Here is a 24,326-nt window from a genome sequence, read left to right on the forward strand (position 1 = left end):
ACAAGTAGTTACGAAATACTAATAAAATGTAGAATCAAAAGTGTCCAGATTCATAAAGATACTTCAAATTTTCAGCTTATAAGTGCACATTAGAGAAATTTTAAAGAAACAAATATTTAATGTATCAGTAGGAAGTAGTTTATAAAATAAAATCTTATCTTGAGCATAGCGCTAAGAAATCAACCACATCCTGACTAGAATTCATATCTAAAGGGATTAAACCAAAAAAATATCTTGCCTTACACAACCCATGTCTTCCTTATGTCTGGGTGCGCCTTTAAAATTACTTCCTTCTTCCCACCTACCCTACACACAAAAAAAGATACCCAAAGCTCTATAGAAAATGCCCTTGTAGAGCTCAAGATGCTGTTCAATATTCACTTCTCAAAATTCAAACGCAAATAAGTATATATTTAAAAATCAAAGCATGTATTTCCAAATTGTACAGAAGTCAAATATAGAGGGACTACCCTCTCAATTTGAGACCTAGGAAGTGAATTACTTGACAAACTCCCCTTGGACAGAGAAAAAACCAGAAAACTTCAAAAAACTATTAAAAGTACTTCAAAAATTACTAAATTGATCTAAATATTTAAGTATAAGAAAATCCTTAAACAGATTTTGACTAAGCTACCAAAAGCTTCAGAAAGTGCTAGATCTGCCAATCTTGGGTGAAATTTTAGAAGATGCTTCATTTGTTCATTTACACACAACAAGCTCTTAATATTGCTTTTGGAATTTAACTTTTTTTGTATTAACTTCAAAACTATCAACATTTTTTTGCAAAGTATAACTGACAGCATTTTATATATAGTATTTGAGCAGTACATGCTATAACGAATCTGAAGCTTCTAAATAGTGTGCAAAGATCATGCAGTTTCCATTTTCCCCACATGATGGAGGTACCAGTCTACAAAGCCTCTCAAGGCAGAGATGACAGTAAGCTTTGTAATTAATAGGAAATTTATTGGCAATTTCTGGAAGTTGAGAAATTATCCGATTTGGTTCAGCCAATCAAGAAAAAGGGATAGAAATGAATCAGATTTTAAGAAATACAGGAAGTCTAACGGCTTAAAAAGAAGTAAAAGTGAACTTGTAAAAACTGACTTTATCTGCCATGTCCCCCTATCCTTTTTACAGCAATACTTTCTTAGAAGTTTTGTTCATATCCCAAGATGGTTTCACTATTCACAACACCTTCTCATTCCACCTGCCCATCTGCAAGACTGCACTGACACAAACACCTTAGTTCCAGACCGGAACAAAACTCACTGAGTGACAGATACACACCCACTTAGGTGGATTTTGCTGTAATTGACAGAGGGACGAGAAAAGCTTGCTGTTAAAAGGAAATCAGCAGCAATAGATGAGATGGATTTCAATCAAGCTGTAATCTCTAGGTCACATTAAACAGCTCATTCACAATCACAGCTTCCTGGCAGCAGGTTTCTATAATGCCAGCCTTGAGCTATGTAAGGAAACACATCTCAGCTAGTAAGTGCTCAAAGGGAAAACCAGGCTCCTGTAGGTGTAACCCCTGAAAGTGATTACAGTTCAGGAAAATAAAAATTGACGAAGTAGAGCTCAATTTCTCCTTCTCAAGACTAAATGTTGTTGATACCATAGCCTCACTCCAGCTCCATTCTGAACAAAACAGACACCTTTGCTTTCTCACCCCAACCTTCCTCTTCATCCCTCTTATCTCCTCTTCTCTACGTCTTTTTTGATATGCATGAAGCAGAAAATAAATCTATTTTAGGAAATAGAGGGACAGGGGGCCGCAACATTTGAGACCTGTCTTGTAGAGGATCTACAAGTCTTATTCTGTGAACTAAGAACTACCAAACAGACTTTTCAAGAACTTAATATGCAAATGTGCTGTGTATCACAGAATGCTCGTCATTGAAGGAGCAGGTAATCCAGGGAAATAAGGTGCATTCTGACAATGACACACAAATATTAAAAGAGAGTAAGCATACAGCATGGAGCTTTTGAAAGAGAAGAAAATCTAACTAAACTCCATGAAGCAAAGAATCATGGAAGAGAACAGAAGCCACAAAATACACTTGCAATGAAATTTAACTCAATTCAGAAATGAGGTGACAAGTACAACCCAGATGTATTCTAGTGGTAGTGAAGTAGTTCTGGAACTTACTTTTATCCTGCTATATTGACACAAAGCATACAGGTAAAGCTCTTGCAGCAGACTCTTCAAATATGTGGAGAAGATTGTTTTGCAGTTGTGACACCATACTAAATTGAGCTCCAAATACTTTCCCAATTTGAAACATATTCAATTGAAAAAATCAGACTAAAACAACTGAATGCATCAGAAATCACAGAGAAAGAAAACAAAGAGTCTGCATCCTAATTTGGATTTTCAGAGACTACGTATCCCAGAACGGACAGGCCTGATGTTCCCAGAAGCAGATTATACTAAACAATCAATCTAGCTAGGTCAAGGTAGAAGAAACATAAACAGAGTGATATAAATAAGGACATTTAATGACCTGACTAAAAAAATGCCTTCAGGTTTGTGTAGACATACATAATCAAAGCACTAGGAACACAACTAACGCTGCCAGCTATCTGTGCATTTGACAATACCACAAGCCTACTGCCGTTAAGTTTCTCAAGGCTAAGCATTTTACATGGACATGGAAGACTGCATGAAGCTTATATAAATACCCTGAAGAAAAGCAAAGCAATCCTCAGAGCAGCAGATACAAATATTGAATTCAAACTATTACAATTAAGATAGGTCTACGAATAGGGAAGCAGAGAGGAGTTTTAATATCCAGTGCTGACTCTGCTTATGCATTCCACAAATTAATGAAGAGTAGAAAGATAGGCCAGGAAAAAACATTTCTGAGAAAGACATACTCAAGACTTCCAGGAATATTTACAAATTCTAACAATTAAGAGATTATTATTTCCCATTTCCAAGCTGTCCCATTATATAAAGTAACAGTAGTCTAGATGAAACAACCAGAGTAAAGATGTGTAACAGAGTGAAAGCATCACACTCCATCAGCAGCAACAAGCATTCCACCATCAACTGCAGAGCCATTTCAGAAAGTTTAAAAAAGCGTAGTTTTAATCACTTGGATGACAGGATGTAGTGGTTTGGTCTAAAATACTCATTACTGTTTATCTTCTGTGAGATAAGAATTAGGAGAAAGCAAAGCAGGCACCAAACTTGAAAGAATATAAAGAAATTTATTAACAGACCTAAAAGAAGGGAAAAAAAAATTATACCACCTTCAGAACTCTCCTCCTCCCCCCACCTTCCTCCCTTCTCCCACTGACAATGTAAAAAGACAACCCTTAAGATGTTCAGTCTGTTTACCACTTCCATAATAACCTTGTTCAGTCCATTTAGAAAGAGAAGTCTCTTCTTGCTCGTGCTATGAAAACATTATCACAACGAGACAGCCGCCCACTTCCAAATACTGTTCAGTCCATTTAGGAAGAGGAGTCTCTCTGCTCGTATGTGAGTCCCTTCCCCCGACTTGCAGCTTTTCCCGCAACTGCTTTCGAGGGTCCACTCTTGAAGTTTTTTGGGGTACAATTTTAAGGTTGAGCCGTTCAGAAACAAAAAACAGAGGCCCTTCTCCTTCCCTGGGAGCAAAGGGTCTTCATCATCTTCATCATTAGGACTATCTCTGGGAGCATCTCTAGGAACTGAGGTTTCTCCTTTCCCGTTTGGAGCAAAAGTCCTCATCTGGTCCATCTCTCCCTGTCCAAACTTCTCATCAAATTACAGCTGTGTCAGCATCTGCCTATCTCAGTGCAGGTGCTTTTGCTTATGAGTTGAACACTCCACCCCCCATATCTTCATGAAATTACAACGGGATACTCTGATATATCATAGCTTCACAACAGAATTTCAGCTTCAAGCATCTCCTCTCTCTCTTCCCTCAGGTTTTCAGCTCTTCACAGCAATAAAAGGATTACTCTCACCTCAGCCTTGCAGCTGGAATGGGGCTTATCACAGTGGAGAGGGGGGAGAGCCGCTCCGGCTGCCCACGGCAAGGCAGTGGGGGGGGTTCCACGGCTGGAACAGGTCCATTGGCTCCAGGATGGCCGTGGCCCGAGCAGGGCCTGGCCCAAGCAGGGCCTGGCCGGGCCCGCTGGCCCCCACTCGGGCCCCGCAGCCACCTGTCCCAGTGCCGGAAACAAGAGAGAGCTGGGGGGAGTTTGTCTATTCTTAAGTGTGGATCACAGAGGCGGTCACAACTTTAAGTGGCTCAAAGAATTGTCCATATTCAAACTGGCCAGCTGATAGGTTCTATCAGGTCCCAGAGGAAACTGTAAGCACCCCTTAGCAAGGGCATCCCTTCCGGGACTATGCTTGCTAACCTATGACACAGGATAATACTTCTGTAAAATTTACAGGACACAGAGAAAAATCAGAAGCAAGAACATCAAGTACATGCCCCATCTTGGTACTCATAGCATAGAACACAATAGTTCATTTTAAACTCCTGATGAAGGTAAGCTTAACCCAACCACAGCTAAAGCCAGGCATGTGCTTCTTTACATGAACTAAGCTGCTCAAGCAAAAACTCTACTGGAGTCATCTGTCATCACAGTATTCATGAAGAGATTTGCATTTTTATTGTGAATAAGGTTATGACACTTAGACTTCCCTAATAAAGAGAGTGCCTTTTCAAAAGAACAGTACAAAACATACCTTTGTTGATGATGGCGGAGTAGGAAAATTAAGCCAGGCTGGAGCAAAGTCATGCTGCGCCATTTAGGTCCAGTCTCCCCGAATCAAAGAAAAAAAGGCTTAGCACCTCATGGCAAGTCCCTGTAATCAGAAGAAAAGGAATTAGTCCTTTCAGATGCTTATGTTACAAGGGCATTACACTTGTCTTTTGTTCAGTATCTCCCTCCTGTTTTTCCGTATTATTTTCCTCACATCTGGTTTAGAATCTAACTATCCTCATCTCATTTACGGCATCAAATGTGTGCTTTTATAACTAAATAAAATGTCACTAAATCAAATATATCACAGGAATAATGAAAATACTGTAACATTTCTTCCTTTATTTCCTCTTATAAACAGGATGAAGCATCTTGTGTAAGGTCTGATCCAGAACACTATGGCAGAATTAGCTTGCTAAAATACTTTCTGGTAATATCTAGAACAGATTTCAGTAGCTATCTTATTAGCTTCCTAGAAGCTGATTTTTTAAAATTAATCCCTAACAGTTAGTCTCAGTGGCCATATGAAAGTTCCTTATGAAAAACCTAGATATTTGGGATCATCACAAACCTCACAATGTCTCTAGATTCAATGGAAACAGAGTCTGCATGTCCAGAGTGTCAAAATCCAGTAAAATTCTCCAGTTTGAAAAAGGGCCAAAGAATGTAATGGTTTACAGTTAAAACATACTTTTTCTATCCTGCACTCTTCCACAGGTAAGAAAATATTTCTCAATAAGCAAGAGAATGCAAGGTAATGTGAACTACATTACCTGAAGCTGAACTATAGCACAGACAGGAAAGACATGGATGAAACACTGCCTGAATTATACAAGTGTAAGTGAATCATGCTCTGCAGCTGATCACTGCAAAACAGCCAATGACTCAAAAATATTTTAAGCATGATACACATGCTATTAGAAATTCAGCTAGTGAAAACATAATAAATAGCCACACACATTTCATAGGGAGACCCAGATAAATGTATATTCCACATCTCTGCACAGCAGAGTGCATATCTTTTAGTCAGTGAGCACAGAGGTAGTTCACTTTAATCTATGGCTACTGTAACGTTAGTATTAGTAAGAGATGTAGAATCTGAACTTGGTAACTATAATTATTGCTGTTCTCTGGCCTGAACCAGAATATTGCAAGCTATAGCAGATTTCCATTGACAGACAAGACTATTCCAGCTTCTAAAAGAAAGTCTAACAGATTTGTTAGATTTAACTTAGTATAGAACTGTACTTAAATGAGCTGTTGGTTCTTTTTAATGATGTGAGCTCGTACTTAACTTTTTAAGTACCTCCAATACCATAGTTAAAACTGTAAGGTAGGATGTACAATTATTACAGTTAAATAAAGACAAGGTTAAAGTACCTATGAGTAACTATAAATTACTCTGCTGAAATCATTCAACACTTATTCCTGAACTAATTTCAACAAAAACTCCAGAGAAATTTTCCAAGTATTCGAGTTATATCAAAGCAGTAAAATAAAAATGAAAAAAGTTCTAGAGTCAATGAACCATCACAGAAATGGATTCTCCTTCTAAAGGAACCATGTTCACTTTTACTGATACATCCCATTCAGCAATAATATACAAAAAGGCGTATGTTTACAAATGAACCAAGAGATGTCAAATTAAGAAACAACAAATCTGAGCAGATTCCAGCAACAAAAAATTTCATTCTCCTTCACTTAGACACAGTTCTCATCTCCAAGCAGAAGAATCATGAAATCTTCAGAAATTATCAACACAGATTTTCAGTACTGAACGATCAACACAACAACAACAAAGTCTTCAGACTGAGGCACTTACAGTCTGAGAAACAATGAGTAAGATTAGGTTTATACTGAGTAAGACCATAAAGATTCCACAAAGTATTATCAAGTTACTGGTGCATCAACTATTAGGTACAGGACAACAAATACATTAACATTCTAACTTTATTAACAGATTTATCTTACTGTTTTTAGAAAACTAGTCAAGCTTTCCAACATTATTTATGCATCTGCTATGAGAAAAGTTTGTTATTAACTCACTAACATCCTTACCTTTAATCCTCTGCACAAAAGACTGGGTGATCACCAAGTATCCCAAGGACTGGAAAGGTATTTTGTAAAAATACCTTTTCCCACAGCTCACTGACACTGGCTGTCTATTTCTTCACACAAAAATTATTCTAGAAGCAGATTCAAGTCTTCCTCATGTTCTCAGCTAAAAAAGCTCTAAAAAGTTTCATCAGTGCTGCTCTGTCAGATGAGTCAGTCCCCTTCTTAGAAAGCAATAAACTAACGGTAAAGACAGAGACCAAAACTACACAAAACTCAGAGTACAAAGTGCAACAGAATATATATGTAAGTTTCAATAAGCCCATAGAAGACAAACTTCTGGGCTAATTCTTCCAAATAGGTTTGATAAAAAACTAGCAAGAAAAAAAGCACAGATGTATTTCTAAAACACTACCTAACCAAATTCAGAGGTTTGCAGTTAAGGACTAACATGAAAAACAACTCCTGTGGATACTGGATACTCCACACCGAAGTCAAGAAAACATTTTCCTTCACCTTGTTGTACATGACTGGTCTAGCAATTAGACATGGGAACTGAGAGTACTTTCATTATTAAACCTATCTAACTCTGAATAGGCACAAACATCCCAGCCGTAATTAAAGTGGGAAACAAAGGGCAGGTCAGGAAAAGATATTTTAGAACTGCTTTAAAGGACATAGCCTACCCAGCTTAAAGTTGCTGGTTCCATATTTTACCAGGTTTCATAAACATTCCTACAGCTTCTAGCTTTCTGATGTTGTCAACAAGTTTGCCCTATATATAAAAACATTTTTATTACAACCATGATCTCTGTTCAAATGATCTGACACATATTTGATAGCTCTATGATAGTTCTAGGATACTCTTTATCCTCAGGAAGGTATTTTTGATAAATTGAAAACAGATCACAAAACATAAGAATGGGATGTCAGCAAGGCAACTCTGCTGCCACAGGCAGGATTTACTATGCTTAAACCCTTTGTGATCAGCTTGGTTGCCAACACTAGTGTGTTTCTTGCTTGTTTTCCAGCTTTAAGCTAGACCAACAACTAGCAAATTATTCTGCAACACATTCTAACATTAAAAAGGTTCTTTTTTCCTTCCTTTCCTGCTATTCAGGTCCCCTACCTAAGCTATCCCAAAAAGTCAAGAGTGTCTGCATTCTCTATCCACCAAAGTACTTCCAATCTTTACACAGATACATACTATCTACTACTTTTAAATTAAACAAAAACAATATTTAAAGTATTTGAATAGAATGTAAGTCAGTAGCATGACACTACTTTAATTACACTGACACAAAACCATGTGTCTGCTAGCAAATTTTCTCTTGCATACACACCACATAAATGCTGTTCAGTAACACTAACAAAGCACCTGATGTACTCCCAGCCTTAATACAGTTATCAGAAGTAAACTCAGTGAGGTAAACACCACACAATTCCAGTGCTTTCAGAAACTCTCTCCATAACAAAAGAGCAGGCCCAAAATTTATCATTAATATTTAAGCCACCATTACCTATTAGCACAAAATCTGCCATTCTTCAACCAAACTGTGGCAAAAGCTAACTTGGCTCAGGTTCTCTGCTGCTGAAGCAGAGCTGCACAATTCTAGAAAGGTAAGAAAAAGATACTGAAATACTGCTATCTTCATACTATTAACACTCAAATACATTTAAACATCTTTAATCAGACTGGTCAAACTATTGTCTCATCTCAGCAATAGCCTCTTGTGACCAATTCAAGTAGTATGTAGCAACCTTAGTGACCTCAATAAACAAAGTCTTCCATAGCCCATAAATTTAGATAAAAGTCATGTATTGCTGTGTTGTGGGTAATAGAATAGTTTACAGCAAAGAAAGAAATCCTGTTCTTAAGTTTTAGATCTTGAGGGAGGGATCTGAAAGAAGTCTGTAAAGCACTTTTCTTCAAGTAACATGCAACAATTAATCCAATATTCAATTAAATAAAATTTAATTCTATAGTTTTGTGACATACGATCTTCAGTAATAAGTCAGTGACTGCCAAGGAGCAATGAATAGCTGGTTCCAGATGATGTACAGTGAAGAGGTTTGTCATAAGTATTACTCAGTCATCTACTTTGAGCCACTTTAGCAGCTGAAAGAGGAACACTGCACCAAATACACTCAACCAATACACAGAAGAGGTTGAGCTAGGCTTCTTTCATGGTTGAGTCAATCGGTTCTTTTGTGACAGACACTATTTCTCACCATTTGTAAACCAGCAGGAAACACTATATTCTAAGCAGATTTGTGTTATCTGCATAGCATCTGGGAAAAATTGTTGCATTGCCTTTGTTTTACAAAAAAAAGTAACATGCTATGAAAAGGGAATCAGAAAGCAATTGCATGATTCAGGACTTCTGGGAAAAGGCTAAGAAACAACACCTAGAGTCAACACCCAAACCTGCAAAACAAAAATGAAGCTAAAGCAAGCATCATCAGTTTATCTTGTGCTTACCAAATTAAATGAAGAAATCAAACATTAAAGACAGCAGTCCATTTTCTCCGCACTGCTACATTTTTCTTTTTTAAATCCCCACAGAACAAGATACAAGTAAAATCACATTTAAGAAAAACAGCACAGGAATTCAAGATTTTACTTGGTGCAGTAACAAGCTATTACAGTGATCACAGACAAGAAAAGTCTACTGGCTTACTTTGCCTCACAAAATAATGACATAAGGTGTATTTAGAAAGTGGTTATGAACATCCAAAGGAGTAAATTTCAGCAAGAAAGGAGGTATCTTAATCCAAAACACCACCAGAATCACAAGGTATCAGTCACAGTAGATTGAAGGTGGGTGGACAGACACGCAGTCCTGAAGATCAGAAGAACAATATTCTGAAACAGCTTTAAGACTTAGACAAATACTCGATCCTGACAATGTCTATTACACTTCTAAATCAGACCCTAATAATTGTAATTAAAGAGTTTAACGTCCAGGATGATGCATTACACAAAGGTAACGCTGTAAAAGCTAATCCACTTGTTCCCCATTTTCAGTGCTAACCACACAAGACTGATGTCTCTCCAGCAACTCTCTTTCTCTCCCCTGTTAATTGAAATCAATATACAGTTTAAAAAACTAACTTTTTAAGCATGAAGAACACCCACTACAACCAACATGCAAGTAAAATTCTGGTTTTTTCCTGCAATAACACATACAGAATTCAATACGGTACAAAAGCAGAAATACTCTTCTATTCACAACTTTCAGATTAGCTTGCCTTCAGATCACTTTAGTAAAGTGCTTCCTCAAACTTCATCTTAATATTAAAATTTTTACTTTGTCTGCAACATTTACTTCACTCTTACTAGGACAAGCAAACTTATTAACATTTAAGTTTCATTTGCAAAGCTATTTTATAAACTAAAACCTCCACCATGCAATTCTCACATGAAACAGGGGCATGAAATACACAGATCAAGGAGATGCAGATAAACAAACTAGCTGAAACAGTGTTATGGAGTACATCTTGGCTTTAACAAACACAGTTTGTCACATTTTAATAAAGTTATGTAATTTCTTGCAGCAAAAATTAATTTCTTTAATTCTTGGGGGTTTTTCTCCTCTATTTACTATGGGGACATGGGGAAAAAAATGCTTGCTCATTCTCACACCATTTGTGCTAAATTTGGGACTGCTGCCACCACAGTCATGTTAGTCAGGGATTTCACACCCTTCACCCTGGGGCAATTCCACCAAGTAGGCAGGCTGGCGGTACGTGGCAGTATTTCCAACCACTAGTACAGCCTGAGAGCACCACAGGCTAAGCACAGTGCAGAACCCCAGCAAGCATCTGTTACTCCAGATTGTATCTCTGCGTAGCACATCAAAAATGGGAATACACTGCAGTCACACACCAGACCCAGTACAGGGCAACTGCAGAGCCAGTACAGACAAAATTGTGTGTATTTACTACCTCACTTAGCTGCAGCACTACACCAGGAAACAGTTGTGCTGCAAAACATTACCAAGAAAAAGGATAAGACGTGAAGACAGACACAGACTATTCTTTTTCCCCCATGCCAGGCATCTATAAAATGCTGGAAACAGTTAGTACAGACAAAGCTTTAAAATAATTAAAACTAAAATGAAAAATAAAATAAACTACAAAATAAGCTACACTAAAAATAAGCTACAAATAAACTAAAAATAAAATTCAAAATAAAAGAAAATAAAATTTAAAAAAAATAAAATAAGGAAGTCTCCAGTTCAAACTCTGGAAAATTTACAGTGTAAGCAGACTACTTTCATATAGTAGAAAGTCACATCATGTCTTCTGCACTGCTTCTGACAACACAGTAGAATAGCAAATTCCTCTACAAAAGTACTTAATCTGGCCTTAAATGTATCATGAAAACAAAGGCTACTGAGGTCTGGAATAAACTGGTTACACAAAAAACGTAATTCACCTAGTCACTCCTGGTTCCTTTTAAAGACAATCCTTTACCCAGAATTTCTTCTTGTTTCTACTGTATTCATCAAACCTTAACAGCATTAAAAAAAATATCTCTATTTACACAACACTAAAAATAGCCACAGAGCATCTCTGGAAGGGCATAATACAGGAATTGGAAAACTGACTGTTCTGAGAATTCAGCTGGAGGCAATCTCTGCACTGTCTGAATAAGTGGACAAGAGAGCACACAGATGGCATGGTAAAAGAAATCACCTTCTGAAATACTGCAAGATGGCAGGGCAGAGAAAGAAGATGTAATAAAAGCATTTGGGATTTCAGTTCCATGTTATGTTTTTCTACAAACAAGTTCAAATAAGATAAAATAAGAAAATTTTCAAATAAGAAAAAGAATAGACCTGATTATTAAAATACAGAATCCGGAAAGGACCATGGAATATAAAATAATATGCATTCAATTCAAGTGCTGTGATTTGAGATTTTCATTATTCAGTTTAAGTAGCTCTAGAGGAAATACATTTAGCAGTACTTTTCTAATATACTTACCTATAAACACTAACAATTTCACAACTCCTATGGATCAAGAGTAAAAACATGTAATCCTACCTTTTTTTTCCCAGGTCCACACCCTTCACAGATTATAGCAGGAAAATCTCAACAATGCAACTCTTTAGGACAAAGAGGCCCATGAACTTTAGGCACCACCCTATAACAAAGCTACCTTGCAACATCTTCTGATGGAAACCTGTCTTACTCTTGTACCAAGAGTCTCTAGTCCCATCAATAATATTAACAAAACTAAAGTCTCCCTCATAATTTTCACCTTTACACAATTCTACATGAGAAGTGAGTTTAATGGCTTACTAATTTTAAATGTGGAAAGAACCTTCTGAAAAATTAAAATATAACACCCAGAGATAACTCTGAAAGACTAATGGCCAACTTGTACTTCCCTAGAACTTCAAACCAAGACTAATGGCCAATTTTACCTCCCTAGAACGTCAAACCAAGTATCAGCCTCTGCCCATTGGAAAGATATTGTGGTCCCTTTATCGTATTTGTGGTCCTTTACTGAACTCTCTCCACCAAGTCCCACCCTTTCTCATATCAGGGACCCTGTAACCATGTTACACGGCCTGCAAGGGTGACACAGTCCTCCACATGTCACCTCACCAGGGCTGCATACAGGACAAAGCTGAGCTCTCCTCAACCTGCTGGCAGCACTCTTCCCACTGTCACCCAGAGAGATTTTGGCTTTACTCATTACGAGGATGAAGTGCTGGCTCATGGTTGGCTTGCTGGTCAACAGGACTCCCAGGTCCTTCTCTGTAGCTGGCATATGCAGCTGCTATTCCAGAAAATTCACATTTTCCCTTTGCTTCATGAGGATCCTCTATTCACATTCTTCTGCACAGCAGCACAAACACCAAGTGTCTGTATCGGCCAGTTCTCCCTATCTTATATTGCCTGCAAACTTGCTGAGGGTAAACTATGCCCCACTGTCCAGCACTTTAATGAAGATGTTCTACAGCAGGACCTCCAGTCCTGAACCTTGGGGTACATTGTTCAGCTTCTTCCAAATGGCCTTTGTGCCACTGATTACGTTCCGGCCAAGCTGTGCCTGACCACTCGGATAGTTCTGGATACACCTCACTACTCACTTCTCCATACATACTTGTCAGCTTTTCCATGATGATGTCATGGAAGACAATATCAAAAGCCTTACTAAGGTCAATAGGAACACCATACATCACTCTCTGTTCGTCTAGCAAGCTAGTCACCTCATTGTATAGGGTTACTAGCTTGTTCAAGTGTGATTTTCCCCTTCTTAAAGCCATTTGACTGCTCTCACTCACCTTCCTGTTGTTCATGTGTTTGGAAACACCTTTCCAGGATCAGCTGGTGTACAACCTTCCCACGGACCGAAGTGTCCCTGACTGGCCTGTAGTTCCTTGGATTCTCCTTCTCATCCTTCCTGATGACAAGATTAATACTTGCTCTCTTCTCTTACTTGAGAACCCCTCCCAAAGACCATTAGACCTCTCAAAGATAATAAGGAATGGCCTTGCAATAGCATCAGCACTCATGGAAGAATGGAACACCCATCATGGAACCCTCAGCATCCTGTCAAGCCCCTTGGACTTACAAGTTTTTTAACTGCTCCCTAACCTGATTCTTTCTTCACTGAGGGTGGAGAAAAAAGCACAGCACAGCTTGAAGATGACAAGGACATGAGACTAGAGATGGTCCCCACCCAATTTGAAGGGCGTTGTTTAACTTGTCTAACCAGTATTCAGCTGGCAGAGACAGTCTCACTGGAACTGAATAGATCCAACCTCATGGAAGTCTCTTTCACTGAACAAAATAAAGGTATTTCTCTAGCTCAGAAAGCTATCTTCAATACTTTGAACAATTACTACAGGTAAGATACATTTGGTAACACTATTTGTCTGAACTGTGAGAATAAATAAAAACAGCTTTGCTTTTTCATAATGTTCTAACATGAAGAAACAGATAAAACAGTGCCATTACTATAACAAGAAAAAAACAGGTCAATAACATAGTAAAATAGCCAAAACTCCTACATTTTAAAAATTTAATCTATTGAAAGTTGTGTGCTTTTGGAATGGATTTACCATAGTATAACTACATCCTATTTAAATGAAGCTCACCGAAGTTTTGTAGGAAAAACAATTTTAAAATAAATCTAGAATTGGAAAAAAAACCAAACCAAATCCTGACAGGTGAACCCATCACCAGAAGACAAGCAAAACCAAGGGAAAACAGTTCTGTATTTTCATGTTCTATACTTATGCTCTGTCTCTGTGTAGTCTATATCATCTTACAGGAAATAGTTTCTGTGACACTTGGGAACTTGAGAGATTGTCAGAAGACCATTAAAATAAACGGCAATATAAACTCAAACAGGTAGGAATACTTGAAGCTTATGAATGGAATTTCAAATCTTGTAATGGAGGCGGGGGGGGAAAGTTCAAGCCATGAATTCAGTGAATTAGCAGAGAGATACAAATTTCTTCATGCTCCCTGAAGACCAGTTTAGACGTTCAGTCAACTGATTAGCACAGAGAAAACTGCGAACAGAATAAATGTTAAAAGCACTGAGATGATATCTGCATTCGTATTTTCCAAGGAAGTCTAAAATTAGCATGTATGCAGATCTAAGTGGCACATTCCTATGAGCTTTTATCTAATGCCTCACAGATTATCATTATAGTAAGTACAACACACCACAAATTACATAGGGGACCCTTCACTCCACTTCTACTCTACACACCTGACAACCCACCCTCACTTTCTCAATGTAATTTTTAGCATAATATAATAAATGGGGTAAAAGAAGGTTGTAAGCCATGAGAATTAAAGTACACTATAATGTTGTTGAGAGCGGGGGGGAAAAAAAGTTATATTCAGTGTCTCAAATTTGTTGCTACTGCTGCTGCTTTGCTTCCTTTATAATGAGCGCCAGCATACATATCAAATTCTTATTTCATCAGAAGACAAACAAGAGCATATGTATGAATTTCAGAGGGTTCAACCAGGTAGTCAGAATACTGTCCCTTCAGTCCTCCCATCACGGGCCAGCTTCAAATTTTGGCTTCAGCTCTTTATCATGAGCCATAGGCAAACTACCAAGTGTTGGTCTGAATTAAGCAAAGAAACTATGTGCACAAGACCCAGCCATCAGACTATACACTCTCTCTTTATATAAAGAATCATTCGGGACTTTTTTCAAACTAAGCAGGCCTTCAAAATAACCCATGCCACCAAAAGTTTCTTCTTCTGGCATAAAACACATCTTCTCTCAAAAGAAAAATTTCCAGGGATACCAGATCCTTCCCTGTTACACCTCTCTGCTATCTCTAGTCAAGAGTAGCACTAATTTGAAGTCAAGTTGCTAAATGTAAGCTCTAAGCAATACTTCTATTTAAAACCTATACATCCAAATTTTCATTTCTCTTTTGAAGACACAGTTTACTAGGCATCTTCCTTACTACTCTGTGATTCATGTAGTTTCAACAAATCAAAATAAGCTAATTTCAAGTTATTTTGCTATCCAAAATTTGCATGTTAATAAATCAGAATATAATACTAAACCCTTACACAAGCTTTTTAAGTTTTTTGAAATTGGAAGCATTTCTACTGATCATAAATTGCTGCAAAAGCATGACAAATAGAATCTTCAGTTGAAGTTTCTTCCTTTCTTTTCTCTCTTTGTAACTGAACAGCCTCAACAACAGAGTAAATTTACACCTTTACAGTCAAACTTTTAACACTCTGAAGGGAAAGTGGTAACGTCACCCCTTGTGACATTTCAATGTAAAACTGTTTTTAAAAAAAGGTTAGGTTTGGGTATGGTAATTCTCTCACATTCTTTTGTTTTCTAAAATTTATTGCCAAAAACTCGTAACTTCAATAGCAAGGAAAGGGAGCTAAATTTTTGAGCGTCTCTCCCACTGGTTAAACAAAAAATTCTGAAGCAGTTCAACTGCAGCCTCTTATTTCTCAATCACGCTACTGCAGAGTGAGCACAATCTCTAGTTTTAGTTTTGCTGTCCCCACTATCTAATACAGAACTGTCCTCATACATATTCTACCACTGGACAATAGAGAAGTACAAAAGAAGATATCCATTGAATTTATAATTTACCTTCTTGCCTCATGTTTTAAAAACAAGCATAAAAACTAAGATTTCCTGCAGAGCACTGAGGAAGGAGCAAGGTCCTCTGTTAGATCTGAACACTTACGCTTAGGCATGAGAAGTGTACAGAGTCAAAATGTAATGGTCAATTTTTTAACCAATTAAAGCCAACACATTCTTTAGTAAGGCCACAGCCTTAACACCTAGCTGTACATAGACTTAGCCAAAAAACAGAAAACCTAATCCAAAAAAAATCCACCTTCATTTCTACTTAGGGCGCAAGTTCTTTATGGGAGAATGAACTAACTAAAGCACACTTTGTTTTGCATAAGGATCTAGAATGTGAGCATTGGTCTTCATCATATGGTCCCCTTTTCTACGTATAATTACGGTTCACAAGCAACAGGTTTTAAACTTCATCTTTGTGAATCAAATACAGATATTACAACAATCAAAACATCTTTTAAGAAGTGTTTTAGATGCAGATGAAGCTGCTAAGTGCTTCAAATAACATAATGATGACTTTTTAGCCACAAGTTTTCATTTTGGCACTGTACCAAAATGTTGATGTAAAAACCCAAAATGCAAACTATTTTATAACACGAAATAACTTCACAATTGAAGGTAAATCACAGCCACACAGGTTCTCCCACTTGAGAGTCTACACACTTTGATGTGTAATGATTCAACTAAATGGTACTGATCATTTAGCCTAAAGCCTGATAGATGTTCATTTTTTGCCCTTTAGCAAGGTTCAAACTCAAAAGCTGAAGTGTGAGTTCAATTACATCACTGCCTTAGTTAGCATACATTATGTAGGAAATCACCAGGAATTCTTTAGCACTTTGGAGTCATCACAAGGAATAAGTAGCAGTTGGAAAAGGTAGAAGTTTTGCCCTGTGCTGAGCATATAAAGCAGATAAACAATTCACTATTTCAGCTGTTTCCCTACATTTACCCAAGATACAAAAGGAGGAAGACTGTGGAAGAGTTGATAGCACCACAAAGGGCATTATCATCAGTTGCCATGTTCAGCTACTCAAATACACAGAGTAAGAAAAAACAAAACAAAAAGCATGCCAAGTTTCATTCACATTTGTTTATGAGGTCTGCAAATAGTTGTCGCTGCAGGACAGAATTTACAACTACTACTAAAAAAAATGAAATAAAAGCAACTTCCTCAGACGTTATTAATGAACTGTCATGGTAACAGCTTCATCCACATATGTTAAATGGAATAATCTCATTAGAATGGAGGACAAAATAAAAGGAGCACAAAGTACATTAACTTGTACAACACTACGTATCGGCACAATTTGCCTCTACCATTTTACTGATGTAATTCCATTTCAGCTTTGCTGCAAGATTAAAGGGTACTTATTTTCCCAAGTTTCCACCAACAGTTTTTTCAAACAGTAGAGCAGCCTACATCATTCTAAAGAATTAGCCAGTACAACTGTACCCATTTTATGAATCTACCAGAATAAACACATCAGTAAAAGATACCTGATGGCATTTATTCCACTACAAAAGCTATGTTTACATCAAGGTTTAAAGTGTAAGACTTTGGGTGCAAGGACATTACCCTCACAGTTGTCTGCAAAGCACTTAACAGACTATAAGCACTTGAAAAACAAAAATCTAGGGAAGAAATTAAAGTGGACCAGCATGCTTGGCATTCTCTCCTTAATAGGTACGAATTTTGCTCAGGTACAAGGGCACAGCTGTAAAATATTCCTGAATCCTAGTCAAACACATATGCACACAAATAAGAAAAAAATACCCTTCTATATAATCCCTGAGGGTAAGGGACTAACTTGTATATCTCGAACATCAATAGCTGGATGACTGCAGAGCCAACCAATGATTGCTGGTAAACAGGATGTGGCTGGAGAAGGGGCCATGCAGAGGTAGGGCAGCACTCTTCTGGGACAAACATCCTTATTCTAATCCATGGACAAAACAACAAAAAGATAGCACCAGCACAGAAGCGGGCATGAACTGTTAACCAAAGACCAATGCAGTAGGGGGATAATGAGACCACCAAGGTCCCCCCAAACCCCTCCAACCCATTTCCAGGAAGGCCTCAAAGAATGGACCATGCAAGATAACTGATCTGCATAGAAACCGAAAACCTTAGCTTCAGGGGAAGAAAACCTATCTATAAAAAGGTACCCTGTCAAGCCCTGGCTGCACACCCCAGGACATCACATCAGCTAGACCAACACTAGGAACCAGGACTAGCGATTTCTTTTTCTCTCTTTCTTTCTTTTTCTCTCTCTCCCTTCTCCTCAACTCATCTCCTCCCTTCTACCCTATCCCTACTATGTAAGCTGTGTGCTTATACGGTAGGCCAGGGACAGACATACCCATTTCAATGCCAAGTGTGCAATTCACAGACAAAACCGTAATTTTGGTGATTTTTTTTGTGGCTCCACTAACTTTTGTTGTCCCTTTCAACCACAAGCATTTATGAATCTCAGGCTCTCCTTTCCCCCTTAAGTGTGGGACACTACAACTTCCCAAGCGTATGTACTGTGAAAGGAATAAAAGAATTATCCTACCAGCAAACAGAGAGGTGGAAATACAGAATTAATTTAATGAAGCTAAAAAGCAAACTCTTCAAAACTTGCAGGAGAAGAGTCTAGATAAATATGTCACCCAAAATAGTAAGTGGGGGCTGTAGCTCCTTGATTTCAGTGAGAGCCTCTTGAAAAGAAATAAAAGTATCTCACAGCATTGAAAACTAATATATTGGAAAAAAAAACAACACATCATGTTTCTATGAGTTAAGAAGTGAATACTCTCATGAGCATACAATAGACAACAATCAAATGAAATGGCTACTCACACTTGAACTCTCAATTTACCAAATGCTTTCAAACAAAACGTATTGATACAAGTAAAGGAATGTACAAGATCATTCTTTCCTATTAGTTTGGTTCCTTAACAAGTGGCTCAGCTCACCAGTCAATCCCAGCCACACCAAGACTCAACACAGAAGAGCCACAAGTCATAGCCAGAAATTACAGAAACAGCCCCCTACTCATGTTCCATAGTTTCCATATTTTCAAAACAACAAAACTGAAACAGAAGTTAAAATAACAAAACAGCAAGAACATCCAAAGCAGAAAACCTAAGCCAGTTCAACTTTTAGATACTGACAACACACAGGTAAGAACTTTAGTGAGACCGAGAATTTACAAAATTTATGTAGATGCAAGTCCTTCATTTGTGGTCAAAATAACAAGCTACAGGACTTAACACACACTACAGTAATTTTTAAATACTTAGGCTTAAGTTTCACATGCTTAACTACACTTCTTCTACAAAGTTTTAACACAAGCAATCTTCCCAAATATCTTTGCACTGCCCTTAGAGAAAACCTTTTTTTTTTCATTCACTACTAATAATACTTCAGTATCGGAGAAGCTCTCAAAAATATTTTAAAAGGTGACAACTGAGGTAAATGTGTAACCTCTACCAGACGCTCAGTTTAAAGTCTACCCAATAATGCTTTAATTATTTAAAGCCTTATGAATCATCAAGGTGGGGTAGGGGATAGAGAACTTCAGTAAAATTACCACTGACTTCTGAATTAAGTTGCTCTGTCCATCTTAATTTTCTTTGAGGCAGTAGCGGTTCAGCTGAATGCAAACCTACAAAAAATATTATAAACACATTAATTCTAAAATTAAAAAATATTTAATCACTGTGGGAGGAAGGAAACTACAATACATCTAAAAATAACAAGGAAGACTAGCCAGCTCACCACGAGATTTCATTTTAAATCCTTCAAAGGAAACAAGGTTTTTTTATGGTGCTATACTTGCACACCAGTCAGACTAACTCATTCGCATTACAGAATAAAAAATACACTGAAGCCAATCTTAAAGTATCAACACAGAAAAAAGCTAGCCTGCATAAGCAGCAAAATAACTTTTGGTAAAAAAACCTCTGGCTTTCATAAGTGACAAAGAATAGTGGAAAGCAAAAAAAAAAAAAAAAAAAAAAAAAAGAGAAAAAAACCTCTATAGTGTTACTACTCTGATGCTGCAAACACACCTAACACAAATGGAAGGACAGAAACATGCAAGCTTTATCCGGAAGACTTGGTCAAAAGGATATAACAATAACTGCTGAGACTAGAACATCAACATGAAGGCTAAATTTCTTATAGATTTAGTCTAGATGTATCTACTTTTTTCTTATGGATTTAGTCTAGGTGTATCTACTTCTTTATCGCCCATAAAAATCACACTCTCACCTACACGTTTCTTCTTGTACCTGTATTCTTCAAATTCTTAAGGAATTATTTCATTAATTATAAAGACCAGCAAGTAAAAATTAACAAGCTTCAATATTCAACATTCTCAAAAAAAGAAAACAAAAAAAACAAAACAACAAACCAAACAACCCCCCCAAAACAAAACAAAACAAAAAAAAAACCAAAAAAACCCAAAAACCAACAACAACGAAAAAAACACAACAACAAAAGAACATCTAATCAGTAAAAATTACTGGTTTAACTGTCCTACTGATAAAATGTTTTTTCAAGTGTAAATTGATTTATGAACACTACAACGCTTACCTAATCCAAGAGGACTGCACAAGGTGTTAGGTACTGCGTGATTTATATTTTTCCAGTTTGTTTTCCTTGAGATAATATCCCGAGTTCCCCTTGATACTACATTCGTAGCAGTTTGACATAGATTTGACCTCACAGAAATCAGCTACCCATCCTTCTTGCTTACAGATCCTGCAAGGCTATTTACAAAGTCTGCCAAACGTCCGTCCTAAAAACCTTTTCTTTTCTCTGACAGCTTCTTCTCTTGTCTATTCCATGTAGATATCACTATACGCAACATCAGTTCCAGGTGAAATAAATACAGGTTTTAGACCACAGACTGTGAAGAAAAAACCCCAAATTTCACATATGAACTGTAGAACATTTCCTACCTTCTGGCAGCACAGGCAACTGTAAACAACAGTTATCTGGATACTGCCATACTGCCTATAGGCAACAACATTTTTAAACAAAAATATTAAATAAAATATAAAAGGATAAACAAACATCTATTAAATTCTTCACTTAGAAAATAGGTCTTATTGCAAAATGAGAGAAGACTATGCCAGAAAATCTAAAAAATAAAATAAGGGAGGAAAAACAATCTGCCATGAAACTTTCCAGCAATGCCTCCAGAGTGACTCAGGCCACATTTAACCTGTAGCCAGTTAACAAAACTGGTTACGCCTCTGACTCAGACAAAATGTTGCTGAGAAGAAAAAGGATATCTAAAAAGAGGAAAGCACTTCATTGTGGCAGCTGAAGTATTCAGAACTTAATAAATTTAGCCATGTATCCATGCCATGTGGACAAAAGAATCCAAGGGTGATGTGCTCGACACTGCTAGAAGAAAAAACCTCAAGACTTTTTCAATTCTCTTCTCAGATGTCTACTGATTGTTTCAGAGGCCTTTCCAGGACGAAGCACGCACAAATAATCCCAGAGTAGTGTCTGATATTTCTTCTCCTTCAGAGGAAGCAGCTGCTGCAGGTCAGTTTTCACCTTGTTTCTTCTCTGCGAGCTTAAGCAAAAGGCTGCAAACATCCAGGACTGACTCTGTCGTTCAAGCCACCTACAGTAAAAAAAAAAAAAAAAAAACCAAAAAAAAAACCACACAGAAAAATCAGTTTTCCCTTATGAAATCTGGACTGGCGTTAGACAAACACAAAACAAACAAAACCGAAAAACCTGAATCTTAAAACCAGAAACAAGCAGAAACCTGGATCCTAAAGAGCAAACACGGATGCAGACAGGGAGCCGAGCCCGAGAACGGAAGCCGCGGTTACACCTCCACTCACATCCCGGAGAGGGCGGCAGGAACGCTTGACGGAGGACGCAGCCTATCAGCGAAAACCTTCCCCTGCCTCTCAATCCCGAGAGAAAAAGAGGGCGGGAGCGAGGGGAGACGGGGAGTGGGGGCTGGGGGGAAAGAGAAGCAGAAAAAACAGGGAAAGAAAGGGTCATTTCTCGTTTTATTGGTAAAGGTGAACAGATCTGCAGAAGGCACCCGGGCGGGAAGCGCTGAGCTGGGCCAGGGAGCCGCCGGTGAAGCTCCAGCGCGACCTTTCCCGGCGTGTGCGGACAGACAAACCGCCCGCTCCGCGGTGTGCAGGCACACAAAACCCCGGCTCTCGGCTCGCACGGCCTCCGCCGGGCGCTCGTCCTCTGCCCTCCCGGGAGCCGCCCCGCTCCCGCCGCCGGGAGCACCTCCCCCTGCCGTCCTCGAGGGCGGTCCGGGCAGCACGGCTGCTCCGTGTCTGCTCCGTGCTCGTTCCCGTGAGTGTCCTGGGGGTATCCCGAGTGTCCCCCCCAGGGACGCCCCGGCGGCCGCCACCTCACGCGCGTGCACACACACACACACGCGCGCGCCGCGCGCTCGCCCCGCTCTATCAAAATGGCGCTGCTCCGCGCCGCAGTGCTCCCCGCGCGCGCGCGCACGCGCAAGCTTCGCGAGAGCCCCCGCGCGGGAGCCCGGGAGGGGCTCCCCGGCACCGCCCCCGCCGTGACGTCACGAGAACCATCCCGAACGTTCCGCGCGGGACTGGGAATCCCCAGCGCGCGCCCCGCCCCCACGGCGGGAGACCCCGGCGCCGCCGTAATTAACCGTGCAGTGGCGCAGCCCCGCCTGCGCCCGCGGAAAGAGCGCCGAGGCGGTGCCGGCACGGGGCACCCACACCGAGACACGGGCTCGGGCCGCGGGTCCGTCGGACCGGCCCGGGTGGGCGCCGCGGGACCCCGGCTGGAAGGTCCGTCCGCCGCGTATGTGGGTGGGAGCGCCCGCCGAGCGCGGCCCGACGTCAGCCTGCTGTGTGCCGGTGAGGTCCCCGCCGGCCGAGGAGGCGGGGTGCGGCGGGCACTGGCAAGCGCAGAGCCCTCGCCGTGCCCGGAGCTGCGGACGGAGCCGGCGCTGGGCCGAGCGCCGCCCGCGCCCGCAGCGCGGTTTAATCGCGGCACCGGCGGAGGCCGAGGCCAGTAAGAACCAATAACCACCAGTTAATCAAACCAAATACCAGTATCTTCGCTAAATCGATGGAAACGGCTTCAGTGTACAAGAGCACGAGTGGAAATACTCAGGTGTTCCGCGCAGTTACTCCGCGCGTGCAGTTTTGAGAGAAACGTGACGGGTAAATTCTTAGTGCCTGGGATCTGACTGTTTAAGTTGGGGGTTTGCAGTTTTGAAGTCCTGTTACCAACGCAACTAAAATTGTTTTTTTCAATTGATTAGGTAAAAGTTAAACTTAGAAAATTATATTTAGATATCGTTAGAAGGAATGCTGGCAAGTGTTTGTAGCCCCTGCATTTGATTCTAGATTTTCTTCGGCAGTTTCCTTCCCAAGTTTTAAGTTGTTGTATATTGTGAGATTATGCGCTCACTTTTGACAAAAATTGTCTCAAGCTGTAGAATTCTTTTTTTTTTAAATGCATTTTATAGGTTTGTAGATGTGGCCAAAGTAAACTATTTTTCGTAACTTAATAGAAATCACTAGAAAGTAACAATTACCAGAAAATTTACTAAAAATCAACAGCTGAGAAAATAAAGTAGAAAAAGCACATGCTAATTTCATCTTTAAACTGACAGAAGCTCTGAAACAGCTCTGAAACAATTATGGTTACATTAATCTTCAGCTGAACTCTGAGCAGTTAAACCCCAGTTCTGATTTCTGACACCAGCAGTGTTTTTCTAGGTTCTCATCACAATCTTGACTGCAGTGACATCTCCTTTCTCCTCATTCTTGAAACTGTTTGTCCTTTTATTTGCCTGTGCTGCAGAAGGAAGGATTCCCAGGCAGGGTGCGAGAGCATTCCCTGTGCCCTTGATTATTTGCACAGCCTGATGCCAAACCTGGAACTGTGAACAGGAAACACCTGGCCCAGCTATGAACCAACAACCCAGCACGTGGCCTTGATGAACCTCGCACCACTGGCCTCAGCCCATTAATCCATCCTGTCCAGATCCCTCTGCAGAGCCTTCCTGCACTTCTGCAGATCAATACTCCCACCCAGCTTGTTGTTGTCTGCAACACTGAGGATACACACTCAATCCACTCATCCAGATCATTGATAAAGACCCCAGTACTGAGCCCTGGGGAAACCTACCCGTGGCCGGCCACCAGCTGGATATAACTGCACTCTCCAACACACTCTGGGCTCAGCCATCCCAACAGTTTTTATGCAGTGAAGAGTGCACCTGTCCAAGACATGGGCTGCCAACATTTCCAGGAGAATGGCATTGGAGACAGTATCAGAGTTTTTACTAACGTCCATGTAGACAACATACACAACCTTTCCTTCATCCACTAAGCAAGTCACCTGGTCATAGAAAAAGATCATGTTGGCCAAGCAGGACCTACTTTTTATGACACCATGCTGGGTGGGCCTGATCCC

At 39.5% G+C, this 24,326-nt stretch overlaps 1 protein-coding gene across 7 annotated transcripts in view; it reads right to left on the minus strand.

The window, feature by feature from the left end:
• GPBP1 (GC-rich promoter binding protein 1) overlaps positions 1-22,313 on the minus strand; it is a 37,571-nt gene extending 15,258 nt beyond the window's left edge. For 3 of the 7 annotated variants that reach the window (XM_082301959.1, XM_082301958.1, XM_082301954.1), the window contains exons 1-4: positions 21,661-22,313; positions 20,466-21,513; positions 19,466-19,533; positions 4,697-4,816 (exon numbers count right to left, since the gene is read on the minus strand). In XM_082301959.1, coding sequence (XP_082158085.1) covers positions 4,697-4,759 — 63 coding nt within the window. In that variant the 5' untranslated portion in view covers positions 4,760-4,816; positions 19,466-19,533; positions 20,466-21,513; positions 21,661-22,313. Of the gene's footprint in view, positions 1-4,696; positions 4,817-8,288; positions 8,381-19,465; positions 19,534-20,465 lie in introns of all 7 variants that reach the window. The other 4 variants (XM_082301960.1, XM_082301957.1, XM_082301956.1 and 1 more) reach the window with 3 other exon arrangements.
• Between the last annotated feature and the right edge of the window lie 2,013 nt (positions 22,314-24,326).

Source organism: Coloeus monedula (genome assembly GCF_965178545.1).
Source record: "Coloeus monedula genome assembly, chromosome: Z".
Lineage (NCBI taxonomy): Eukaryota > Metazoa > Chordata > Aves > Passeriformes > Corvidae > Coloeus > Coloeus monedula.